The sequence below is a fragment of the Aspergillus lentulus genome, assembly GCF_001445615.1.
Source record: "Aspergillus lentulus DNA, contig: Alt04, strain: IFM 54703, whole genome shotgun sequence".
NCBI lineage: Eukaryota > Fungi > Ascomycota > Eurotiomycetes > Eurotiales > Aspergillaceae > Aspergillus > Aspergillus lentulus.
The window spans coordinates 2403651-2424005 of NW_028322122.1; the positions used below are offsets into that span (position 1 = coordinate 2403651).

At 49.2% G+C, this 20355-nt stretch overlaps 7 protein-coding genes across 7 annotated transcripts; 4 read left to right on the forward strand and 3 right to left on the reverse strand.

Annotated features, from left to right (window-relative positions):
• Positions 1 to 201: 201 nt before the first annotated feature.
• Positions 202 to 1638, forward strand: slu7 (mRNA splicing protein SLU7; the record flags this gene model as incomplete). Its single annotated transcript, XM_033557901.1, has 1 exon — positions 202 to 1638. The coding sequence occupies one exon, from the start codon at positions 202 to 204 to the stop codon at positions 1636 to 1638; it is 1437 nt and encodes a 478-aa protein (XP_033413792.1).
• A 647-nt stretch (positions 1639 to 2285) lies between these two features.
• Positions 2286 to 2910, forward strand: ALT_2082 (60S ribosomal protein eL37; the record flags this gene model as incomplete). The annotated part of the gene is made up of 4 exons (XM_033557900.1): positions 2286 to 2289; positions 2370 to 2432; positions 2570 to 2641; positions 2771 to 2910. The coding sequence occupies 4 exons, from the start codon at positions 2286 to 2288 to the stop codon at positions 2908 to 2910; spliced, it is 279 nt and encodes a 92-aa protein (XP_033413791.1).
• A 515-nt stretch (positions 2911 to 3425) lies between these two features.
• Positions 3426 to 4654, reverse strand: ALT_2083 (uncharacterized protein; the record flags this gene model as incomplete). Its single annotated transcript, XM_033557899.1, has 3 exons — positions 3426 to 3752; positions 3799 to 4269; positions 4442 to 4654. 3 exons carry the CDS (start codon positions 4652 to 4654, stop codon positions 3426 to 3428), a joined length of 1011 nt encoding a protein of 336 aa, XP_033413790.1.
• Positions 4655 to 6122: 1468 nt separating this feature from the next.
• Positions 6123 to 8498, forward strand: ALT_2084 (putative C6 transcription factor (Gal4); the record flags this gene model as incomplete). Its single annotated transcript, XM_033557898.1, has 7 exons — positions 6123 to 6155; positions 6220 to 6249; positions 6304 to 6398; positions 6454 to 6773; positions 6829 to 7511; positions 7576 to 8060; positions 8126 to 8498. 7 exons carry the CDS (start codon positions 6123 to 6125, stop codon positions 8496 to 8498), a joined length of 2019 nt encoding a protein of 672 aa, XP_033413789.1.
• Positions 8499 to 8655: 157 nt separating this feature from the next.
• ALT_2085 (sugar porter family MFS transporter) lies at positions 8656 to 10987 on the reverse strand (the record flags this gene model as incomplete). Its single annotated transcript, XM_089599255.1, has 11 exons — positions 8656 to 8808; positions 8893 to 9019; positions 9091 to 9187; positions 9245 to 9494; positions 9557 to 9612; positions 9664 to 9754; positions 9813 to 10243; positions 10293 to 10338; positions 10396 to 10460; positions 10510 to 10849; positions 10907 to 10987. The coding sequence occupies 11 exons, from the start codon at positions 10985 to 10987 to the stop codon at positions 8656 to 8658; spliced, it is 1737 nt and encodes a 578-aa protein (XP_089456401.1).
• A 1443-nt stretch (positions 10988 to 12430) lies between these two features.
• Positions 12431 to 13165, forward strand: ALT_2086 (isonitrile hydratase; the record flags this gene model as incomplete). The annotated part of the gene is made up of 1 exon (XM_033557896.1): positions 12431 to 13165. The coding sequence occupies one exon, from the start codon at positions 12431 to 12433 to the stop codon at positions 13163 to 13165; it is 735 nt and encodes a 244-aa protein (XP_033413787.1).
• A 938-nt stretch (positions 13166 to 14103) lies between these two features.
• ALT_2087 (OTU family ubiquitin thioesterase) lies at positions 14104 to 15811 on the reverse strand (the record flags this gene model as incomplete). Its single annotated transcript, XM_033557895.2, has 7 exons — positions 14104 to 14182; positions 14252 to 14710; positions 14772 to 15043; positions 15137 to 15402; positions 15464 to 15527; positions 15594 to 15680; positions 15740 to 15811. 7 exons carry the CDS (start codon positions 15809 to 15811, stop codon positions 14104 to 14106), a joined length of 1299 nt encoding a protein of 432 aa, XP_033413786.2.
• Positions 15812 to 20355: the final 4544 nt, after the last annotated feature.

Sequence of the window (20355 nt, forward strand, 5' to 3'; positions counted from 1 at the left end):
TGATTGATAGCGATCGCCGATCATGAAAGCAACGAATCAATCCTCCGGTACTCCGGAGACAGGCTCAAATTCAACTGTCTAGCGCGAAAGTGGAGGCCGCGACTATCCATTCCAACGTCTCTTAAATTGGACGTCACGATCAGGCTCATTTCTCCGGCTCCAGCTTTATTTTTCCTGACCTCCTTTGCCAATATTCACACGATGTCGCGAAAACCAGCTGATGTGGCGTCAAAAGAGCGCAACGAATATATCCCGTCTTTCATCGCGAAGAAACCGTTTTACATCGATGATGAGTCGACTGCTAATGATTATCTCGAACATCAACGTCTTCAGAAACAAGCTACAGATCAATCGAAATGGTACGATCGTGGGAAGCGCGCTGGTCCAGCAGCCACCAAATATCGCAAAGGCGCTTGCGAGAATTGCGGTGCCATGACCCACAAATCAAAAGAGTGTCTGAGCAGGCCCCGAAAGCTCGGTGCCAAATGGACGGGTAAAGATATACAGGCCGATGAGGTTGTACAGAACGTGGAACTGGGATGGGACGCTAAAAGAGACCGATGGAATGGCTACGATCCCAGCGAATACCGTCAGGTTATTGAAGAATATGAGGAGCTCGAAAAGCTGAAACGCAGTACGAAACCGGGAGGTCAAGACGGAACAAAGATTATGGATGACGAATTGGACGATGAGGAAGCTGCTATAGAGGAAGCCCGGTACGCTGAAGAATCAGACATGGGACGACAACAAAGCACTGCGACTCGCAATCTTCGTATTCGAGAAGATACTGCAAAGTACCTGCTCAACCTTGACCTCGACTCGGCCAAGTACGATCCTAAAACACGGCGGATGGTCGATATGGGTGCGCAGGACGATCAAGCTGCAGCTCTTGTTGCCGAGGAGAATTTTGTTCGCGCCTCTGGGGACGCTGCAGAATTTGAGAGAGCTCAAAAGTATGCTTGGGAGTCGCAAGAACGTGGAGATAGAAAGATCCATCTTCAAGCCAACCCCACATCTGGTGAAATCCTACGAAAGAAAGAGCAGGCCGAGAGTGAGGCGAAGCGTCAGGCTCATCGGAAGGCACTATTGGAGAAATACGGTGGCGAGGAGCATCTCAAACCTACGCCCCTCCGGGAAACCATGGTCATTGAGAACGAAAGATTCGTCGAATATGACGAGACTGGCGCAATTAAGGGTGCGCCGAAAAACGCAGTCAAGTCCAAATATCCAGAAGATGTATTGGTGAACAACCACACTACAGTATTTGGAAGCTGGTGGCATGACTTCCAGTGGGGTTACGCTTGCTGTTTTTCAACGGTGAAAAATAGCTATTGTACCGGTGAAGACGGTAAGAAAGCATTCGAGGAAGCAGAAATGAGGTCGATGGGTTTGCTGCCTGGGCCAGAGACGAGTGGCCAACCCTCCGCTCCGGCTAAGGGCGAGACAAACGACATCCATGAAGCCGAGGATTCGACCGATCGCAGTCAGCCAAAGGCAGACACCGAGGCCAACACTAGGAAGAGAACAATGATGGAGATGAAATCTGGTGTTAGTGAGGAAGAGTTGGAGTCATACAAACGGAGTCGTCTCGCCGCAGACGATCCAATGGCTTCGTTCATCGGGAAAGAAGGATTGTGACACCTTACGTGAGGCTTCAGATTATAGTTGTCGCATATGCCATTTTTGCATCATCAGAAGGGCGTTTTGAGGCTGATCTTCGTTTACTCAATACCCATTTAAGTTGTATTCAGGAGAATGTTCGCTGTATCTAGAATTATCATCATGCAATCTATCACATTAGCGAGATATACGAACAGCCAAATGAGCGAATACTAGTTCACCTGGCTCTTGCAGACGACTGACGTCTAATGCTTTGGACGGTGCAATTCTATCTAGGTGGGCTAGAGTACTCCGAGTAGTTAAGAGGCAGAACAGTGTGAAAGCATGAAGATGCCCAGTTCAAGGCAGGCTAATCCTGAAATGGTTAGCCTATCTAAAGTGGCGTCGATGTGCAGTTCGGACGTCAGGTGACCCTGAGTTCCCGGGAGCTTCTGGAATCACGGGACGAGGGCACAAGCCCTGGATACCACAACTCGCTTAGCGACACCCGCCCCAGATCTCAGCGCAACTTTCGATACGCCCAGCGACGACGACAACGACAACCAGCCCTTCAACGGAATCGCCAGGTAAGTTGCTATTACATGTGTTGCCGTGCCCTTTTTTGTCATTTTTCAAGCGACATATTGTACTAATTTGGCGTCAATTCCGCAGTTCCTTAATTCAAGATGAGTACGTACACATTCGACATTTCACCGAGCGCCGATGGCCTTTCTCGTCGAAAGATTCTAGCAGACTGACAACGATTACAGCGAAGGGTACCTCCAGCTTCGGCAAGCGCCACAACAAGTCTCACACCCTCTGCCGGCGTTGTGGTCAGTATTTTACCTTTCGAGATTGTCCCGGTGGAAGATTCATGCGGTTCTCTTATATGGGAGACGGTGTTGGGATATTGCCGGAGGAAAGCGATAGGATTCAGATGGGCTAACAGCTTGTGATTTTCGATTTGCAGGCCGCCGCTCCTTCCACATCCAGAAGTCGACCTGTGCCAACTGCGGTTACCCCTCCGCTAAGGTTCGCAAGTGTACGGACTCCCCGATTCTCGTTATCTCTTTTGTTTGAACCCGTGCTCGGTCGACAACGGAACCCTTTCAAGCACGGCTGTATGATTGAGTTTTAGAATGTTGGCTTACGGATTTTCTTTTAACAACAGACAACTGGAGCGAGAAGGCCAAGAGAAGAAAGACCACCGGCACCGGCAGAATGAGCCACCTCAAGGATGTCCACCGTCGCTTCAAGAACGGCTTCCAGGTCGGCACTCCCAAGGGCGCCCGTGGTCCCGAGAACCACTAAATTAAATTCGACGTCGCGTTTTCGTTCTCGGAGGCTGGAGAGGGCTGGTATGAATGGCCTGGCATTTGAAATGACCGGTTTCAATGCAAGGCGAAAATGACGCTTTCCCATGGAGTTGGTGTTGGGACGGGTATTCACTTTGCCGTCATAGCAATCATGTTCTAGTCTAAAAGAATAAATGGGCACAAATTTGACGACAAATGGAAGACCGAACAAAAATTCGAGGGATTTTTTGCAAGGGAAAGCACGCGTGGATTTCTTTTCCTTGTTCATGGCTGGCGAATATCCCGCGTGGCAGATACAGTGTTGTGATACCTTCCCAATGCTACGATCTGTCTTACTGAATTTACCCGTTTTCATCCATTGTACAGGCCTTTTGCATCTCCAGAGCGATCAAACACTTCAAATGACGATTTCGTACCAGCCGTCGCATTGGTTCCATTTTGTCCTCCGCGCCTCGAAACGCCTGGTTTCCGCAAAAGACAATCTTCTCATCAACAACTGAGCCAGCACTTTTATTCTCCTCTCCCAAAGATCCTGACACCTCCGTCTCTCTGAATGAAGTACAACATCTCTTTCTCTTCCCAATCAGCCTCAGCACCTGTCTTTTCACACCTGCCCCAGGCGCCTCCTTTGCTTATTCTCAGCACTCCACTGACGTCCCTGGCCGCACCCGTTTCCAAACTGCGCAGTTGCATGACCATATCCGCCCGGTGAGCCGACCCAATGGCAAAGGCGGCATGCTCTATCTCCAATGGCGTTGCCGATTGCGAAGCGGATGTTGATGCATTGTGTATCAACGGCGAATCGGCGGAAAGCGTCAGGATCGTCGCATAAGCATGCTACACTCGGTCAGCACAGTAATTGGTTATCCCTTGATGATCGTACCTCTTGTAGTCCCATGACCCATTCTCCCATTTCGGTAGCACCTATACCCTTATTCGGACCCGTAGCGGCCAGTAGCATGTCCGGTTGGTCAATGACCAGTAGTGCTTCGGGTTCCCCTTCATCTCCGTCTTTCGAGGTTTTGAGCTGCTCGATCACATTCGCGATGTCATTCTCGAGTGCGTCAAGGGCTCCGAACCCGCTGCCCGAGAAATGTAGTCGTTTCGTACGTCCATTCTCGGTCGATGCTGTACTCGGGACCGTGGGGCTCGGTCGCAGCAGAGTTTGCGGAGCTCGTCCCGGCACAGCGCCTGGGGATGTGCGTAGAGGGAGGACAGTCCTTGGAGGAATGGCAGAGGGCGAAGAGGGTGGCGCTGGTGATCTTTGGGGCGCCGAAGGTGCGTAAAAGAGTTCCGAGAGTCCATCAACAAAGGCGAATTGGCCCTTGTCTGTCAGGCGCGCAAGATCCAAACCCTAGGAGTGTCAGTCTGTTGCTGGCTTGAAAATTCAGGGAACGATAATCATAAATAATGAAGCCCATAGGCAGCGCCTACACTTTGAGCTAGAAAAAATTGAGCAGGGGGAGCAAACTTACCAATCTCTTCGCTTCTGTCCTCCAAAAATCCCAACCCCGCAAAAAACTTACAAGCACGACTTTGCGCTTTTTCCGCCCATCAAGCCCATCGCTACCGAACGCTACGTGGGAGTTGGATGGCGCGCTTAGTGCAGCATAAAGAAATCGGAGGACGAGCCAATTGCCCGTTGCGTCTAGTACTGAGGACAAGACTGTGAGTGAAGAGGGACTGAGGGACGTTACGTATGGCGTTAGGAGGGGTGGTACTGCCGGTTGGGAGGGCATGATCAAGCCACAATTTTCTCCGGGATGTTGCACCGATGAGCGCAGTCAAAATTGGTATGCGTAAGTCCCAGATGAGCCCTGTCTGAGAGTACCGTAATTGTGCGGGAATTTATTTCGATATTGTTAGTATCGGGGAGATGACGTTGTATAGAAAATATGACTGATTGGTCGATATGCGCGTTGATGCCAAGCCTGTCTCATGCCTCAGGCAATTAGTATGAATATCATGCGATTCATATGCTGCGCTGGCTCGAATCTAGCCGTTCTGCAACCTTTTTATCTCAGATAGCTTTGATCTAACTTATAGTAATTGCAATGAGCTCACATTGAAAGCCCGTCCTGGTGGTACGAGGGAGACCACACGCAGCATGAAAGGAGACATGTGATATGCGGAGAGAGTTGAAATAAATATACTTCGTTAAAGGGCTTAGATGCACCCAGGTTGATAACGTGATTTGCTCGCGCAGCTGTTGAGAATATGCAGCAAGGTATAACTCAATAAAGGAACCCAATAATTCTCATTCGATCGAAATATCCTTTTCAATTGTTCTAAATTCTACAAAGCTGTAGTTACACCGCAGGTGTACTGCAACTTCTCCAGTTGAAGCATACCACAACACAAGCCTGGTCGATTCAACAATCGTCGAAATAAGCAGGCCCTTTCAGAAATGACATTACGAAGGAGCCCGAATGATAGAGCTGTAGCATATCATAGAGAGTACGAAGTCGTTTGTAATTCTTCCATAAGACTTACTGATCCCCAATCGACCAAATTGCCATATGTGCCTGAGGACAACAAAATGGGTCGTTGTTATTCGACAAAATTTTGCGCCCATCACCTGACTGACTGCCACTTCCCCACACGACTTTCTTCTCATCCAGCACAAAACGGGAATGTCTCGAGTCGGATTTCCAATAGTCTAAGTCTCAAATACCAAGTCGAATGAAGGCTCTCGTCTGACCTTCTCATGGGTTTGGAAACTGCATCAATCTGTGACTTCTGGTTGTCCGGTCCCTAAAGCGTGGATCCTATACTGTTCATATGCCGATCGTGAGTTGGCCCCACGACATCCTCTCGTCCTGAGATTCCCCAGTCGTACTCTGTTTATTCAATTGATTTTTGCCGATTGGTATTGTCGCAAGTCCATCTGTCTTTAAATGCTCGTACATCGCCTGTTGCTGTGAATACGGGTTATGTTCATTGCTTGAAATATCCTGTCAATTCTTCTGGGCCCCTATTCTCCGATGTAGATTGCAATACGGCCAGTCGCCTTGGCCATTGCGCATTGATTCCTTTCAAAACCATTGAGAGCTCATGCTTGACCACAGTACAGGGGAGAAGATGCGGAATGATGAAAACCAGCGCTGAGTGCTGACTTGCTATACTCGATTAGATGCTACCAGTCTGGTGTAACTCTCAACGTACACCTGACTTACAACTCAAACAACCAGATTATCAGCGATAAAAATGGCCAGTACTCGTGATTCTCACTCATACGCTGTAGGTGCTGCCGACTCCAACTAATACGAGTCAAGGAATCGGGAGTGACTGATTTTGCTTCCAGTGTGATGAGTGCCGTTTAAGAAAGTCCAGGGTATGGTATAGCCATTTTGGTATGACCAGATAAGGCCCTATTGACACTTCACAGTGTTCGAAAGAACGGCCGATATGTGCTCAATGCAAGCAACTGAACAAAGAGTGCAATTACAGCCCGAAAGTCACTAGAAGTCCTCTCACTCGACAGTAAGTTTGCTCTTCCCTTACTACTTCCACAGAATGGCTAACATGACATTGGCAGACATTTAACCTATGTCGAAGAGCGCCTGCAAGCCTTTGAAACAGCTTTAGGAAGGCTTTTTCCCGGAGGTGACCTGGACGCTACTGTTCGCTCGTTGCTGCAGGACCAAGATGCGCCGCAGAAGACTGTGCCTTCGCCCAAGTCTTCATCAAGGCATTCTACCCCATCCAAGGCCGAAGCAGATCGAACCGAACCAGCCCCAGAAGCTCTTCCGCAACAAGCGGACGGGTTCGATTGGGCCGAGAACAGAATCACTGTAGGCGATCTGACAGATGGAATGGCCGCGTTGTCGATAAAGCCGGAGGGAACAGGTTATTTCGGTTCGTGTCGGACCAAAACAAAGTGAATCCTAAAGGCTGCTAACTCCCTGCACAGGCGCATCTTCCAGTGTGGTGCCCCTTCGAGCATTATTGAAGCATGGTTTCGATCTGAATTTTCCTGCAAGTCCGAATAAGCCAACGGAAAGAGTGCCTTTGAAAAGCCAGCTTCTGAGCACTGCGCCTTCCGGGCTCATTGAGCAAGCTTTCATGGACGCCTTCTTTCTCAATTACCATACCAGTTATCCATTTGTGCACGAAGCTACTTTCAAAGCGCAATTCTATGAACAAGTTCCCCGCCCGCATGGACAGGCGTGGCAGATTCTTCTCAATACCATTCTGGCCCTTGGGGCGTGGAGCATTGGAGATGATAACTCCGACCTTGATATCACATTCTACCAGGAAGCCAGAAGCCACCTGCAGCAGGTGTCTGTATTTGAAACAGGAAATCTTACTCTCATCTTGGCCCTGCTACTTCTGAGTAACTATGCGCAGAAGAGAAACAAGCCGAACACCGGCTGGAATTTCTTGGGCCTGGCCGTGAGAATGGCCATGAGCCTTGGTCTGCACAAGGAGTTCCCCGGGTGGAAGATCAGTCTACTTCAGCGAGAGATGAGGAGGCGATTATGGTGGGGTGTGTATATATTTGACAGTGGTGCGGCGAAAACTTTTGGTCGACCTATCCTCTTACCTGAGGACAGTGTCATGGATTCAAAACATGTTCTCAACATTCATGACGAGGTAATACGGGATCCCCTCCACAAGCATTCTAATGAGCCCGTTCAATATCTAACGCAAATCGCAGGCTCTCACATCAACAACCACCGTCCTACCCGCCGAGGAGAACGGGCCAACTATCTACTCAGGCATGATTGCGCAGGCGAAATTCCACCTACACACCAATAGCGTCTACCAGCGTCTGATATCGACACCCAGTCTCACCGCGGAAGAGACATTGGGTCTCTCCAAACCCATGGAAGACTGGTACAACAGCCTTCCGCATTACTTCAAGCAACCGATTACAACACCCGAGTCGGACAACTTCGCTCTCGTCCGTAACCGCCTCATGTGGCGGCACTGGAATCTGAGAATTCTCCTTTACCGGCCCATCCTCCTCCGCTGGGCGTCGAGGAGATGGACGCCGACGCCGGACTCGCCGCCGGAACCCGAGGATCCGCTCGAGACGGAGTGCAGGATGCTCTGCCTTCGCAACGCGCGGTGGACTATCTCGTCCATCTCGGACTTTGTCAATAATCACATCTGCACGAGACTGGGGGCTTGGTATATGCTGTACGTTCAATAACCGCCATCCTTGAAAATGCTAGAGGCACTTAGCGCTAATGGTTTATGTACAGGTACTTCCTCTTCCAGGCCGGTCTGATCCCCGTCATACTCCTCATGACAGATCCCACGAGCACGGATGCGCCCGCCTGGCTTCAAGACGTCGAAACCACCAAGAAACTTCTCACCCACCCTTCTTTAAGCAACAACCGTCTCGCCACCCGCTGTCTAGAAGTCGTGAATAGGCTTTGCTCCCCTACGTATACTTCCTCCGTCTCGGACGGGTCAACACCGGTGCAGCCGCCGATGCTGATGCAGTTCTCAGATCAACTCCTCAACGATCCCATGTTTGGGAGTATGTTCCCGGATGTGGACCAGGAGTTGAATCTAGGGGGAATGGATTTTTCTGAATGGGTGAATTTCACGCCTCAGACCGGCTTGCACTGATTCAACTGTTGCTAAGTATTGTAACAGAATCGAACGTGGTATCCGACATATTGAACATGAGGGTTCATGACGGCGACATTGACGTTACTTCGGTAACTCGACAGATAGAACGCGCCCGGAGTCTTCCAGTAATGGCGCTGAATATGTTCTCGATCTTCTAAACATCCTCTTCCTGTCGCGCATATGGATTTTTCTCGAGATCTGGATCGCCGGCCTGAGTTTCCCGGAGCTCCGCCTCGATCTGAACGATGCGCTGCTTCTCCTCATGGGCTGCTGTGTCACCGAAGATCAGATCCATATCTTCAAGAGTCTAACGAACTCTCAAGTTAGCCTCCGCTAATCCACAATTGCAGCGCTGCACAAAGAGGAAAGAGATGGGAACAGGGCGACGAACCTTCCCGCGTGTCTCTGGAATGCAGAAGAATGTGAAAGCCAGCGCCAAAAGGCAGAATGCTGCAAAGAAGATATAGGTGCCATAGGTGATTGTGTCGAGCATATCTGGGGTTACCAGACCAATGATACTGGAAGGCGAGGCGTCAGCTCACCATAACCTTTTGCTTCGCTCACTTATGACATTCAATGAAACACATACAAATTGCACATCCAAGTCGCCGAGGTCGTGATGGAGATGGCCTTAGAGCGGATGGAAAGGTTAAAGATTTCCGACGGCAGGACCCAACCGATGGGTGCTGTTCTCAGTTAGTCAAATGTTACTAAGATACTTGACGAGATGAGGGCACACAGACCGAACGAGTATGAAAAGTTGATATCGTAGATGTAGATAAAGGCAATCCCCGCCCACCCAGCGGATTTGTGATTGACCAAGTCTGATCCATAGGCGCCGATAATGCCGCCTACGATGGCCAGGGAAATGCAGGTGCCCGTGGCCCCAAACATCAACAAAGGACGACGGCCAACCTTGTCGATCAAGAAGAGTGCTGGGAGGGTGCTGAGGCAGTTGACGATTCCGTAGACGCCGGTAGCGAGGAGTGAGGTCTAAGACGTACCAGGAGAGTCAGTCATACTAACTAATTTAACTCTTACACTTATAAGCTTACCGTGTTACCGTCAAGCCCAAGTTGCCCAAAGATGGTTGGGGCATAGTAAATCATTGCTGCCGATTATGTTAGTAGTAGCAAAACAAGGAATAACCATGCAGAATCACCATTGCAGCCCATGAACTGCTGAAAGAACATGACGGCGCATCCGATTGCGAGCCGTTTGAACCGAGCCCATGTAGTCAGGAATGAGAGGTACTGTGATGTTCAGTGAGACTACCTCGAAAACGAAAGGACTGTGATTAAGAACACTCACCTGAGCAGCATGCAATCGAAGGCCAGACATGTTCGGAAAATTTTCTTGCGCAAAGGTATTCTCCAACAAAATTGAAGCTTTGATTTCCAGGTATTCATTAACGAGTTCCGGACAGTCCCTAGCTTTTCGTCTCAGTTTGGACAGCGACCTCAACGCGTCGTCGTATCGCTCCTTCATCATTAGCCATCGCGGAGTGTCAGGGAAGAATAACATGCCCAGCCCGAGGATCATGGCTGGGACGATCTGAAGAGCCAAGGGTAGTCTCCAGGACGCATCAGACTGTCCGTCACAGCCGCCCGGTGGCACATCGCGATAGGGATCAAATTTGGAACCATTGCTGAAAGGAACATCCGGGGCGCAGCGAGACCCTCCGATGTAGTTTGTGCCATAGTTGATCCAATAACTGACCAGAATACCAATGGTTATAGAGACTCGTCAAGTCAGCAGATGACTGAAGGGAATAACGATGGACTGACGTACGCTGTTGGATGACGACAAGACTACCTCGAATTTCGGCAATAGAAACCTGCCAATCCTTAGCAATCTTTTTCTTCTCCTTCCTCAGTCAGATGAGAGTGCATACCTCTGAAATGTACAAAGGCACCACCATGGTCAACTGACCAACCGCCAGACCTGCGATGGCTCTCCCTACAAGCGATCAGATACTCTGACGTGTCTTGCAAATATTGCAACATACCGGCAAAGAGCATCGGGATTGTCACTGCGCCGCATTGAATGGCTGAACCAATGACAAAAATTACAACTGCTATGTTGATTGATAGCTTGCGTCCAAGTCTGTCGGCAATGGGTCCGTTGATGAGAGAGCCAAACCAGGCAGCTAACAGGGCGTCAATATTGTTCTTGGAGGGGAAGATCAGGACGCCCAACGTACCAAGAAGGAGCGTAGACACGAACCATCCTTTGAAGCTGCTATCTGTGTAGATACGAGGGAAGCGGGCTCCGAACGACTCCATCGTAATAACCCCAGATATAACACCTTGATCATAGCCAAAGAGCAATCCACCTAGGGTTGAGAACTGTAGATAATAGTCAGGATTGCTCTGGCCGTCCTTTCCTATAGAAAGTGGACTTACTGATGCAACCCCCAGGAGATAGGGGTTCTGGTAGATGAGGGAAAAGCCCTCCTTGGGAGTATTATCCATAGTCCCAGTCATTCTGGCTGTCCAGTCGATTACCCCAAGAGTGCTGATCTTGTTCTACGCGATCATGCTCATCAGCAAGTGGTCCTTATATACCCCTCGTCTTTATCGGTTTCAGCGCGCGTTGATTCTTCAAACTTCGCACGACTGTACTCCGTCTTTGAATCTCAGCAGCATGATATAAAAGCATTCTTGAAGAAACGGAGTTGAGTGCTCCGGCCAATAAAGGATTTTATAGTCACGATCCGATTCGGCCAGACTCGTAGGCGTGATCGGACCAGCACCGAGCCGGTTAGAGAACATGGGGAATGAAATGCGGGGAGACTTTTTCTGGCAAGTTGGAACTCCCGAACGGAAGTATGTACTCCACCAGCGTGGTCCATCATTGCCCTGAATTGACAAGAGACTCGGAGGACCTTCCTCCGGTTGGATTATCGGGCATTTCTCACTGTTGTTCTTAATAAGAGAGTTACATAGCAGGAACAACGGCTCTCACGTCAGAAGCCAAGTAGGACAGACCGAGGATCAACCTGGGAACGAGATACGAAGTAAGCTGTGGTGCAAATAAACGGACCAACAGAGCAACGGCACGTACCTGGTCAGCTGGAGGACAGTATACCGACTGGACAGCCGGGCGGGAAGCCGACCCAGGTTGCCAATCAATGTGGGGTGCGACGAAGGGCTCAATAAGCATCAGCCATCAAAGTCAATTTAGCGCTCAAAACGAGGCTTTCATCATCTGGAGTCAAAGAAATGAGAAAAGAATTCGTCAAAGAGACACAGAGATGGCAGGCAATCTGCATCGGTGACTTTGGACAATTCGACTTTGACGAGAAGTGACGGAATCAAAGCAGGTGATAGCCAGTGTAAGGTAAGGAACTAAGGATATTGCACGAGAATAAGTTATCTCTTGAATCTGTCAAACATGTCAAGATAAACGTGATTAAAAGCTCGTTGTATCCCAACGACCGCAGACAGTACAAAGGGACCACACAGAGGAGTCCAATCCAAGAACGGAGGAGGTGAAACAGAGAAATGGCCAGTGCCTGCACCAGATGCAGTCATATCTTGCTCAATTTGCTCAATTGCGCTCAAGCACCGGCATCCCCGTGAGCCTGGATCTCTCTGTCCTGCCAATGAGGCTTCAACTGTGCCTGGATTGGGACAACGTTCTTACTTCCCCCAGATGACGGTGAAGCCTCCTTCTTTCCTGCCGACTCATCTATCCAATTGTGCTTGTACCACAGGCGCTTAGAGCGTTGCCCAGACGGTCTTCTCTACATCCCTCCACTATAATTGATTTCTTAAGAAACAGGAATATAATTTTCATGCTTTCCTCCTTTCCGTTACTACTTCCCAGTACTTCTTTGATCCAACACCTCTCTCTTATCATCCAACCTTCACTCAATTCATCTATCTCAGCAACCTAATTTGATCCTAAGTACAACCACAACCAAAATGAGCCGCAAGCCCCTCCGCATCGGCGTCCTCCTGGTCGGCACCGTCCAACTCCTGGACCTCGCCGCCGTCGACCTCCTCTTCATGATCGACTCGTCCTATCTAACCGCCTGCACCCTCCCCAAACCCCTAATCGAGCTCGGCCGCCCGGTCTCAGTCGTCTACATCGGCAAAGCTGGCCCACAAGCTCACCAGGGAACGACCTCCAACCTCTCCCTGCAACTCACCCACTCCCCCGCCGATCCCGCCGTCCAACCAGGCGCCCTCGACGTCATTCTCATCCCGGGCCCGGAGCCCTCAATTGTCCCGGACGCAGAGTATCTGGATTTCGTGCGCGCCCACAACGCCGCAGGCACGCATATCCTCAGCATCTGCACGGGGATCCTGGTCGTCGCGCACGCGGGAATCGCCAAAGGTAAGCGCGCGACGGGCCCTCGCATGATGATCCCCATGCTGCGGGAGAAGTTCCCCGAAGCACAATGGGATGACTCGCTGCGCGCTGTGCATGACGGCAATCTATGGTGTAGCGGGGGAATCACCAACGGCCATGATCTCATCGCTATGTATCTCAGGACCATCGTTGCCGAACCGCTCGTCAAGACTATCCTCGGTATGGCGGATGTGCCTGAGCGCAGTGTGAAATACGACAGTGCCCCAACGACCGACAACCTGTTCTTCCTGTGGCAGGTGCTCAGGGCGTTGCCGTCGATGCTGTTCCGGTCCATCAAGGCCTAGCGGAAAATTGCAGATGACCGTATGACCTGACAGATATGTCTTTCGCTTGTTTCTGTCCCTATGTATTGCTACTCACGCCACTCACGCACTTCCCCCATTGACCTCGCGCCACTGTATTCTTGTCTACGGAGTTCCGGTTCTCGCTTTACAGCTATGGCGTTAGATGGGCTTTCGGTTTTCTACTCTCCTATCGTGGGTCCGTTTCAAGGTGTCATTGTTTCATAGTGGAATAATAATATTAGAATGACCTGTGATCACTGGATACGGCTGGTCAAGTCAGTGCTACTTGTATCCGTAGTGGCCAGTAAATGACGTCTATACTCTTTCTCCATTTCACAACTAAGAGGACAGTTGGTCGGGAACGCACTACGAACAAGGCACAATGGCAATTGAACATGAAGGATCAGGCCTAGCACAGCCTCTAGCTCAGGTGACCGAGTAGGCTCGGCTTCCAAGAGATCCGAGTGTTTAACCTCTTGATACCTGTCAATCTTTAGGTATCATCATTTTTTCTAAGTGAGAGTCGAAATGCTACTTGCCACATTCAGCAAATGACACCAGGCCAATCTGGATTGAAGATAAAGTCCTCCCAATAACGAACGAAGCCGTTTGAGAACGGGGGTTGAAAAAGCAAAAAGAAACGACAGTCGAGCACGCTCAGACCTATGCAATACGCACTAAGAGAAACGCTAAGAGAACTGGAGACCTCATGAGATGAATCGAAACATCTCCAGCTCATCACAATGCTAGATAACAGACAAAGCAGAGGTTCTTGATGTACGTCGGGCAATCGCGGACTTGCATAAAATATGCCGCTCATTGCCAGAGTGAATGCCCCGCGGAAGCATGAAATATTTCTCATAACTTTATAGCATGAAGAGTCGTCCGTCGCCTGGGTAAGATTTGTTTGGCATCCGTTTTCAGCTCATATTCGAGGTTTACTTTCGAGACTCGCTGGGCTCCCAGTGAATTGGTTCAAAGTCCTGGTTCTGAAAGTGGGCTTGGTTGTAGGGAGAGCTGAAAAGTAGGTTAGCGTCTACTCTTAACAGATCAACAACCCAAAGAGAGCAATCGGATCCAGCTTACTTCTTGAATGGAGTAGTGACGGGTAAGGAATGACTTAAGTTTTGTTTCATGACCAATGGATTCAGCCGAATTTGAGGTCCATCAGCCGAGCGACTTGGTAACGAGCTCATGGGCGGCGGTGGTCCAGACATTCGGGGAGGAGGAGGAGGTGACGTGGCTGGAATGGCAGCCGGAGGGCTGGGCATACTGGGCTGGTAAACCTCGTGGGGCGGGGATACCCGGTAAGGACTTGGGGGCGCGGGAGACATTGCAGGAGATATTGCAGCAGGAGCAGCAGGCGCAAGGCCAAACGACGGATCCATCATGAGACCAGGAATTGACATCAGACTAGAGTTCACGTCGAACGAGAGAGCACCTTGATCCCAGGGGGAGTAGTTAGTGGTCATTCCGAATTGGTAATTAACCACGGGTTCCATATTCACAGTAGGTTCGAGACGGTAAAGGATGTCGTAGTGGCCACTGGGATCAAGAATGTCAGCGCCTTAAAATCTAAAGCCAAGAGTGTCGCTCAATGACTTACGGGCGATACAGCAGACGGATCGTTGCGGAGCTGGGCCGGCCAGGTGTTAACAGGTGAGGGGTGACCGCGTCGCCTGCGCTGCGGTCGAGGTATAGAATCTCAACTGCGAAGCCGGACCCTTCAATCACACCATCGACTAAGGCTTGAAGCCCAACTTCGTCGATTTCCGTTTTGACCGTCTCAATTCGCGTTGCGCAGTACTGGTCTAGAGGCAACGAGAGGAAAGCCTGATACCTATGAGGGTGCAATTTCATCCATGCACTTGTGAGAAGCTATAGAATTGCTCGCAAGTCAGTGTTGCCAGCCGCCAAGCTCAGGTCTTCACACTGAGATAAAGGATCTGGATGTGCCGGAGGAATACTGACTCTAAAATGAGTGATGACAGCGCTCGAGTTATAGTCAATATTGAAGGCTTCCACAAGAAAAGATTCATCGTGTACGCCGTTTTGGATGGCTTCCGAAACTTGTGTGAAGACCTGCTCCGTGGCTTCGACAAATATTTCGTACAGATGTTCCTGTTGGCCGACTTGATCAAGCAAAGAGCTCAGCGACTTGATCCGCAGTAGTTCGCGGTGCACTTGCAGCGTGTCTCGGAGATTGAAGAGGCTCTCGAAGTAGCCGAACGCGACCGCTACAGACCATTCAGCATATATGGAATATGACCCACAAATCTCTCTCGGACTACGGCTCACCTCTCCAGCCACAATTCCCGTCCCCCTTCATGACCCGTGTAAAAGGATGCGTCACTGCCAATGCCTATGTGTAGATTGTTAGACCATAGGGCATCCTTCGAAGGGAAAGGTAAGAGGGAAGCAATCGTACGTTGGTTTTAGTGACATAGGTAGGGTCCGCGTTCGCATACTCCAACGCAATTGCATTGCTCGATTGCTTCATGGATACCAAAGGGCCCTTTCAACACCAATCATCAGTCGAGTTCTATGCGCAAGCCGCCAACAGCCATCGCTTACCTGAACGTCCGCTTCGAACTCGTTCGACAGTTCCTGAAACCGCTTCATCTCATCCGGAGATAGTGTATTCATATTGTAACGTGGTGTTCGCTTTGTATAGAAAGAATCCGAAAGGTGGGAGAATTCGTGGCTGAGAAAAGCCACAGAAGGCTGAAGATCTTGCTGGTACAAGTCCTGTCTGCCTGGGAAATGATTTGAGAGACCAAGGGGATTCCAAGGAAGATCAGACAAGGACATGGCATTCAAGGACGTAAACTCTGTACGGCAAGAGCTTTGAATCTCTGGAGTGGGTTCACCGAAGACTAGAAGACCCCGTTGTCAGTTTCCTTTTTTCGCAGCCGAGGAAAGAACTGCAGCGAAGAATCTGGTAGACGTACAAGGCAGGAGAAGCGATCATCATCTGCACAGGACGTGCTGTGGCGGAACAGGGAACAGCAGTTGGTTCGGTCCGTGGATAGTCCCCTCGGCCTGACGATGCGGGTGCGCAATTCTTGACAATATCTTGACAGGCGCAACGATCTAAAATTCCACGCACTTTAGCAAGGCACATCAATATTCAGCAGAGTGAACAAAGCGTCATGTTTGGAGACAAAGGAAAAGTCGAAAACTGTTGTGAGGTATAGAATTAACCAATCAGGGGGGAAAGGAAATTAAGCGCCAGCCACACTACATGAATGGCTTCGGTAGGGAGAAAACGCGCGATCAAAGTAGACAGCAGAAGCCAAACAGAGTTTATCAGATCGTCTTTCGCGATCGAGAACAATCAAAATGAAGGATGAGAAGATGCGGGAAACGATTCGAGATAAAGATGAGGTGTGTAAGGCCGTCAGCTGCAGTAGTCATGGAGGTAGGTACAGGCTCGAGTCGAGTCCAGAAAAAGCGACGCATCGTTTCGATTGAGAGGTTCGTGCTCGACTGGACAGGGCTATGGACACCGAAAACAGCACCAGATGCGTCAGAAGCTCCTTGACGAACCATATCCGAGACCGGGTCTACTTCGTCGCCTTGCAAGGATGCGGAAGGATTCCCATTAGGTCCATCGGATGAACGAATTGAAGCACGGAAATGGATTCTCCTCGAGCGATACCATGACTCGCTTGCGGCCACAACCGTCGACGACGTGATATACGGTTGTATCCCTTCTGTCAAGGTTGTTGCTTCTCTTGCGATACCTCATCCTACTTCACATGGACCAGTGGATGGGGGGCATATGTGCCTTTATCCGAGCATGAGGCAGCCATAGCAGGCGGTGATAAGGGTTGGTAAGCTAGCAAGCGGGATGGGATTGAAAAAAGAAATTATGACAAGCAACAAAAAGGAAAAAATGAAGCTCTGACCTTTTGATTTTTGCTGTTGATGGATAATGCACAATAGTTCGATGAGGTATTATTTGAGAATGCCGTAGTTAATCGTAACCCTGCGTGTCTAAATTCTTAAGGCTGCATATATCCAACCCACACGTGCTGGTGCGTGATATGACAGACGCAATGATTGATAATATATCCTTGGGAAAAGAAGAGTCCAGAAAATGACGACGATGTTGATGGTGGTGCCGCGGTGATAGCTCGGGTGTAGAAGACAGGGATGCGATAGGCGACTCTGAGTTGACTTAGAGAGGAATAATATGTGCTAGGAAAGTTAGGCCGAGATATTATAGGTGAAAGGGACGGCAACGAGGCAGACGACGATGGCGACAATGATGATAAAATAATAAGAGCTTAAGAAGGTAAGCTGCGATTATTATGATTATCTCCAAATCCCAGTCCAGCCGTCGAGTTCGCGGGGAGCAGTTCCCTGGGTTGACCTGTCAAGGATGGCCGGGAAAGATGATTGAATGGACGAGGGGGGAAAAGCGCGGGGTTTATGATTATTTAGTTCGAAGTTGTGGGCGTTATCGGTCAGGACAAGAAAGTAAAAAAGATGGGTTTTGGGTAAAGTAATGTACTCCGTAAGGCACTGGTGGATTCCGCCCGGATCAATGGGAATGGATCTTAGACTCTTAGTCTGTCAGACTCTTAGGCCTTTAAAGGCGTTAAAGGAGCTTATGAGATAAATAGATAGATTGCCCTGGAGGAGTAATACTATGCGGAGTAATAATAGCTCCTAGCACTTCTGAAACCCGCGAGTAGATGGCGTCCAAACATGGGCCAGATTCAAATGGAACTGACAAAATGGGGGAATTCACTGCATCAGGAAGACTGCGTGCCGATGATAGTGGCGACGAAAAGATAAGCTGGGAAAGGGAAAAGAGGGAGCCAAAGAGTAGGAAACAATTGCAAAGGACAACGAAAATAATTCACGGGGGGTTGTGTGTTTGTGTGCCAGAAGATAGTTGCAGCGGAATCATCGGGGAAAGGCGTCGACACTTTCAACTGCATCATCTACCCTAATTACAGGTCGGAGTAGTCTGGAGAAATTCATTGAGAACGCACGCCTGGTACAGTAGTAGGATGTGTTTCCCATTGACCACTTGCCAAGGATGAACCTAAAGTGATGATTCCTCCCATTGGCATCGCTACTGTTGTTGCTGCTGTTACATGCTTTTTGGGATTGTGCTCCTTCTATCCAAGTATATCTTACCTAGCTTGTCAGTACGTAAGTATGCGGCTTGTGATCATCAGCCTGACAAATCAGTAGGCAATTAGGTGTGATCTCCATGGCCAAATGAACCATTGAAGGACAGACGATTCGAGAAGATTACCCTTTCAGAAAGCTAGACGAGACAGGAGGAACCTATGTGGAAACTGGTACAGAGTAGTTAAGAGAGATGGACACTTGAGAGCAATGAATCAACAGTCCGAGACACCACGATCACAAGCTGCAAATGCCGGATTGTCTTGATTGGTGGCCATTTGGGGGGGACAGCTGCGGTGCACCTCGAGATGCCCCAGTCGTAAGGAATATCCGTCCAATTATTTATAGGAGTGACGGGCCGGAGAGCTAAGTGTCCAAGTGACGCAAAATATCCAGCTAGGTGCTCAGATCGCAGCAACTATCTACATACTCTAGGTACGAGATACAAGGCAGAGTCGTATCTAGATACTCCTTTATACCTAGAGATCCAGGAGACCTCCAAGGCACGCGCCGTACTGGTGGAAACTGTCGTAAGTAGACCCAGTTTAGATAGTTAAGTTTCACAGAATCCTGGCGAGAAGAAAAGCCAAAAATAAAAATAAAAATAAAAATAAAAATAAAAAGAATAGAAAGTAAGGATGGGGATCCACCAAGATGACTTAGAGATGACAAAGGGACAAAGAAAAAGAAACAAGCGACCTAAGAAGAATCCCCGATCTCGATGCAACATTTGGTTCTGCGCCTCTGCCTCAATCTCTCATGCAGTTGGAAGCGGCCACATGTCACAGCAGGAAACATGTTGCTGTGCGTTAACCGTCATTATTATTTGTTGATTCTTCTTAACTGTTGTCCTTAGCTCCACTATTTGTTACTGACAGCCTAGCAGGAAGGATAAAGTGGGCCATCCAAGAAATCAGGATCGCTCGCTTGTGGATCATCATTGTTTTTGACTATGTCTAACAACCAACGAAAGACTTGGGGTCATCAGTATCACTATTCAGTGGTTGCGCTCACATTGTATCTTATTTTCTCTCAGACTTCATTGACCAACTGCGCAGAGAACTCTGTTTGATTCCTGCATAGGTTAACCTTGTAGTCCAATAGCAATGAGCGTCAACAAGCATTTAACACACCTAAATGTGTGTTTGGAGGAGCACTACCCTCTCTTACGGTGTACTACAAAGTAGATTGCTACCGACATGCAGCTTGTGACAAATGTCACCTACCACTGATATTGCCTGGTGTTTCATCCAGTCACTCAGCATAAACAAGCGGTATCATTCCAAGCTTGCCATACTTCGTCCTCCATACTCTGTAATATGGAGAGCAAAGGGCAATGGTGGAGATAATGATAACCAGTTGCCACTTGGGATGGCAGTGCACTTCAGATGCTGACCAATTTAAAGTTAGGTCTATGTTGTAAGGCTTCCAATAACGAACCCCATTCTGCAATGAGAATGTAATGAAACGATGAGTTGATGACATCGTGAGCAAGTCTGTTCAGCAGAAAGCATCAGATGACGAGTTCGCGATGATGTACACAGGAATCAGATATGTTTGAAGTGTAATATTTACCTTTCTTGCTTATTGTCATCCCCCGTCACTTAGTCAAACACTATCGCCAGCGAGCAGGGGCTGACATTATCATAAACGTGCTGCGGAATCAGGCCACTGAATGCGGTTGCCTCCCCGTAATCAATGCGCTCGGGGTCTCGGGGTCAATGATCCAGTAGAGTCTTGAGAAAAGGTGACTCTTTCTGCCTGTGATGACCCCTAAGCCTTCCTATTGATGGTCTCGGACGGTCTGTCCGTAAGAATATGCTTCCGAATTATCCAGCTGGTGCATCAACCCATTCATCTGATCTCACGACTCCTGCCTGTTCCGGTTGAGGCATCTTAAGATGTATAGATGTTTCGTTTGGTCCAGATCTTACTCAATATTGACATTTATCCGGTTGTATGGTCCTGCCTGACTCGGTCCCCGATCAGTAAGCCATACTCCGTATATCACAGCAGACTATCATTCCTTCATTGCATGGGTG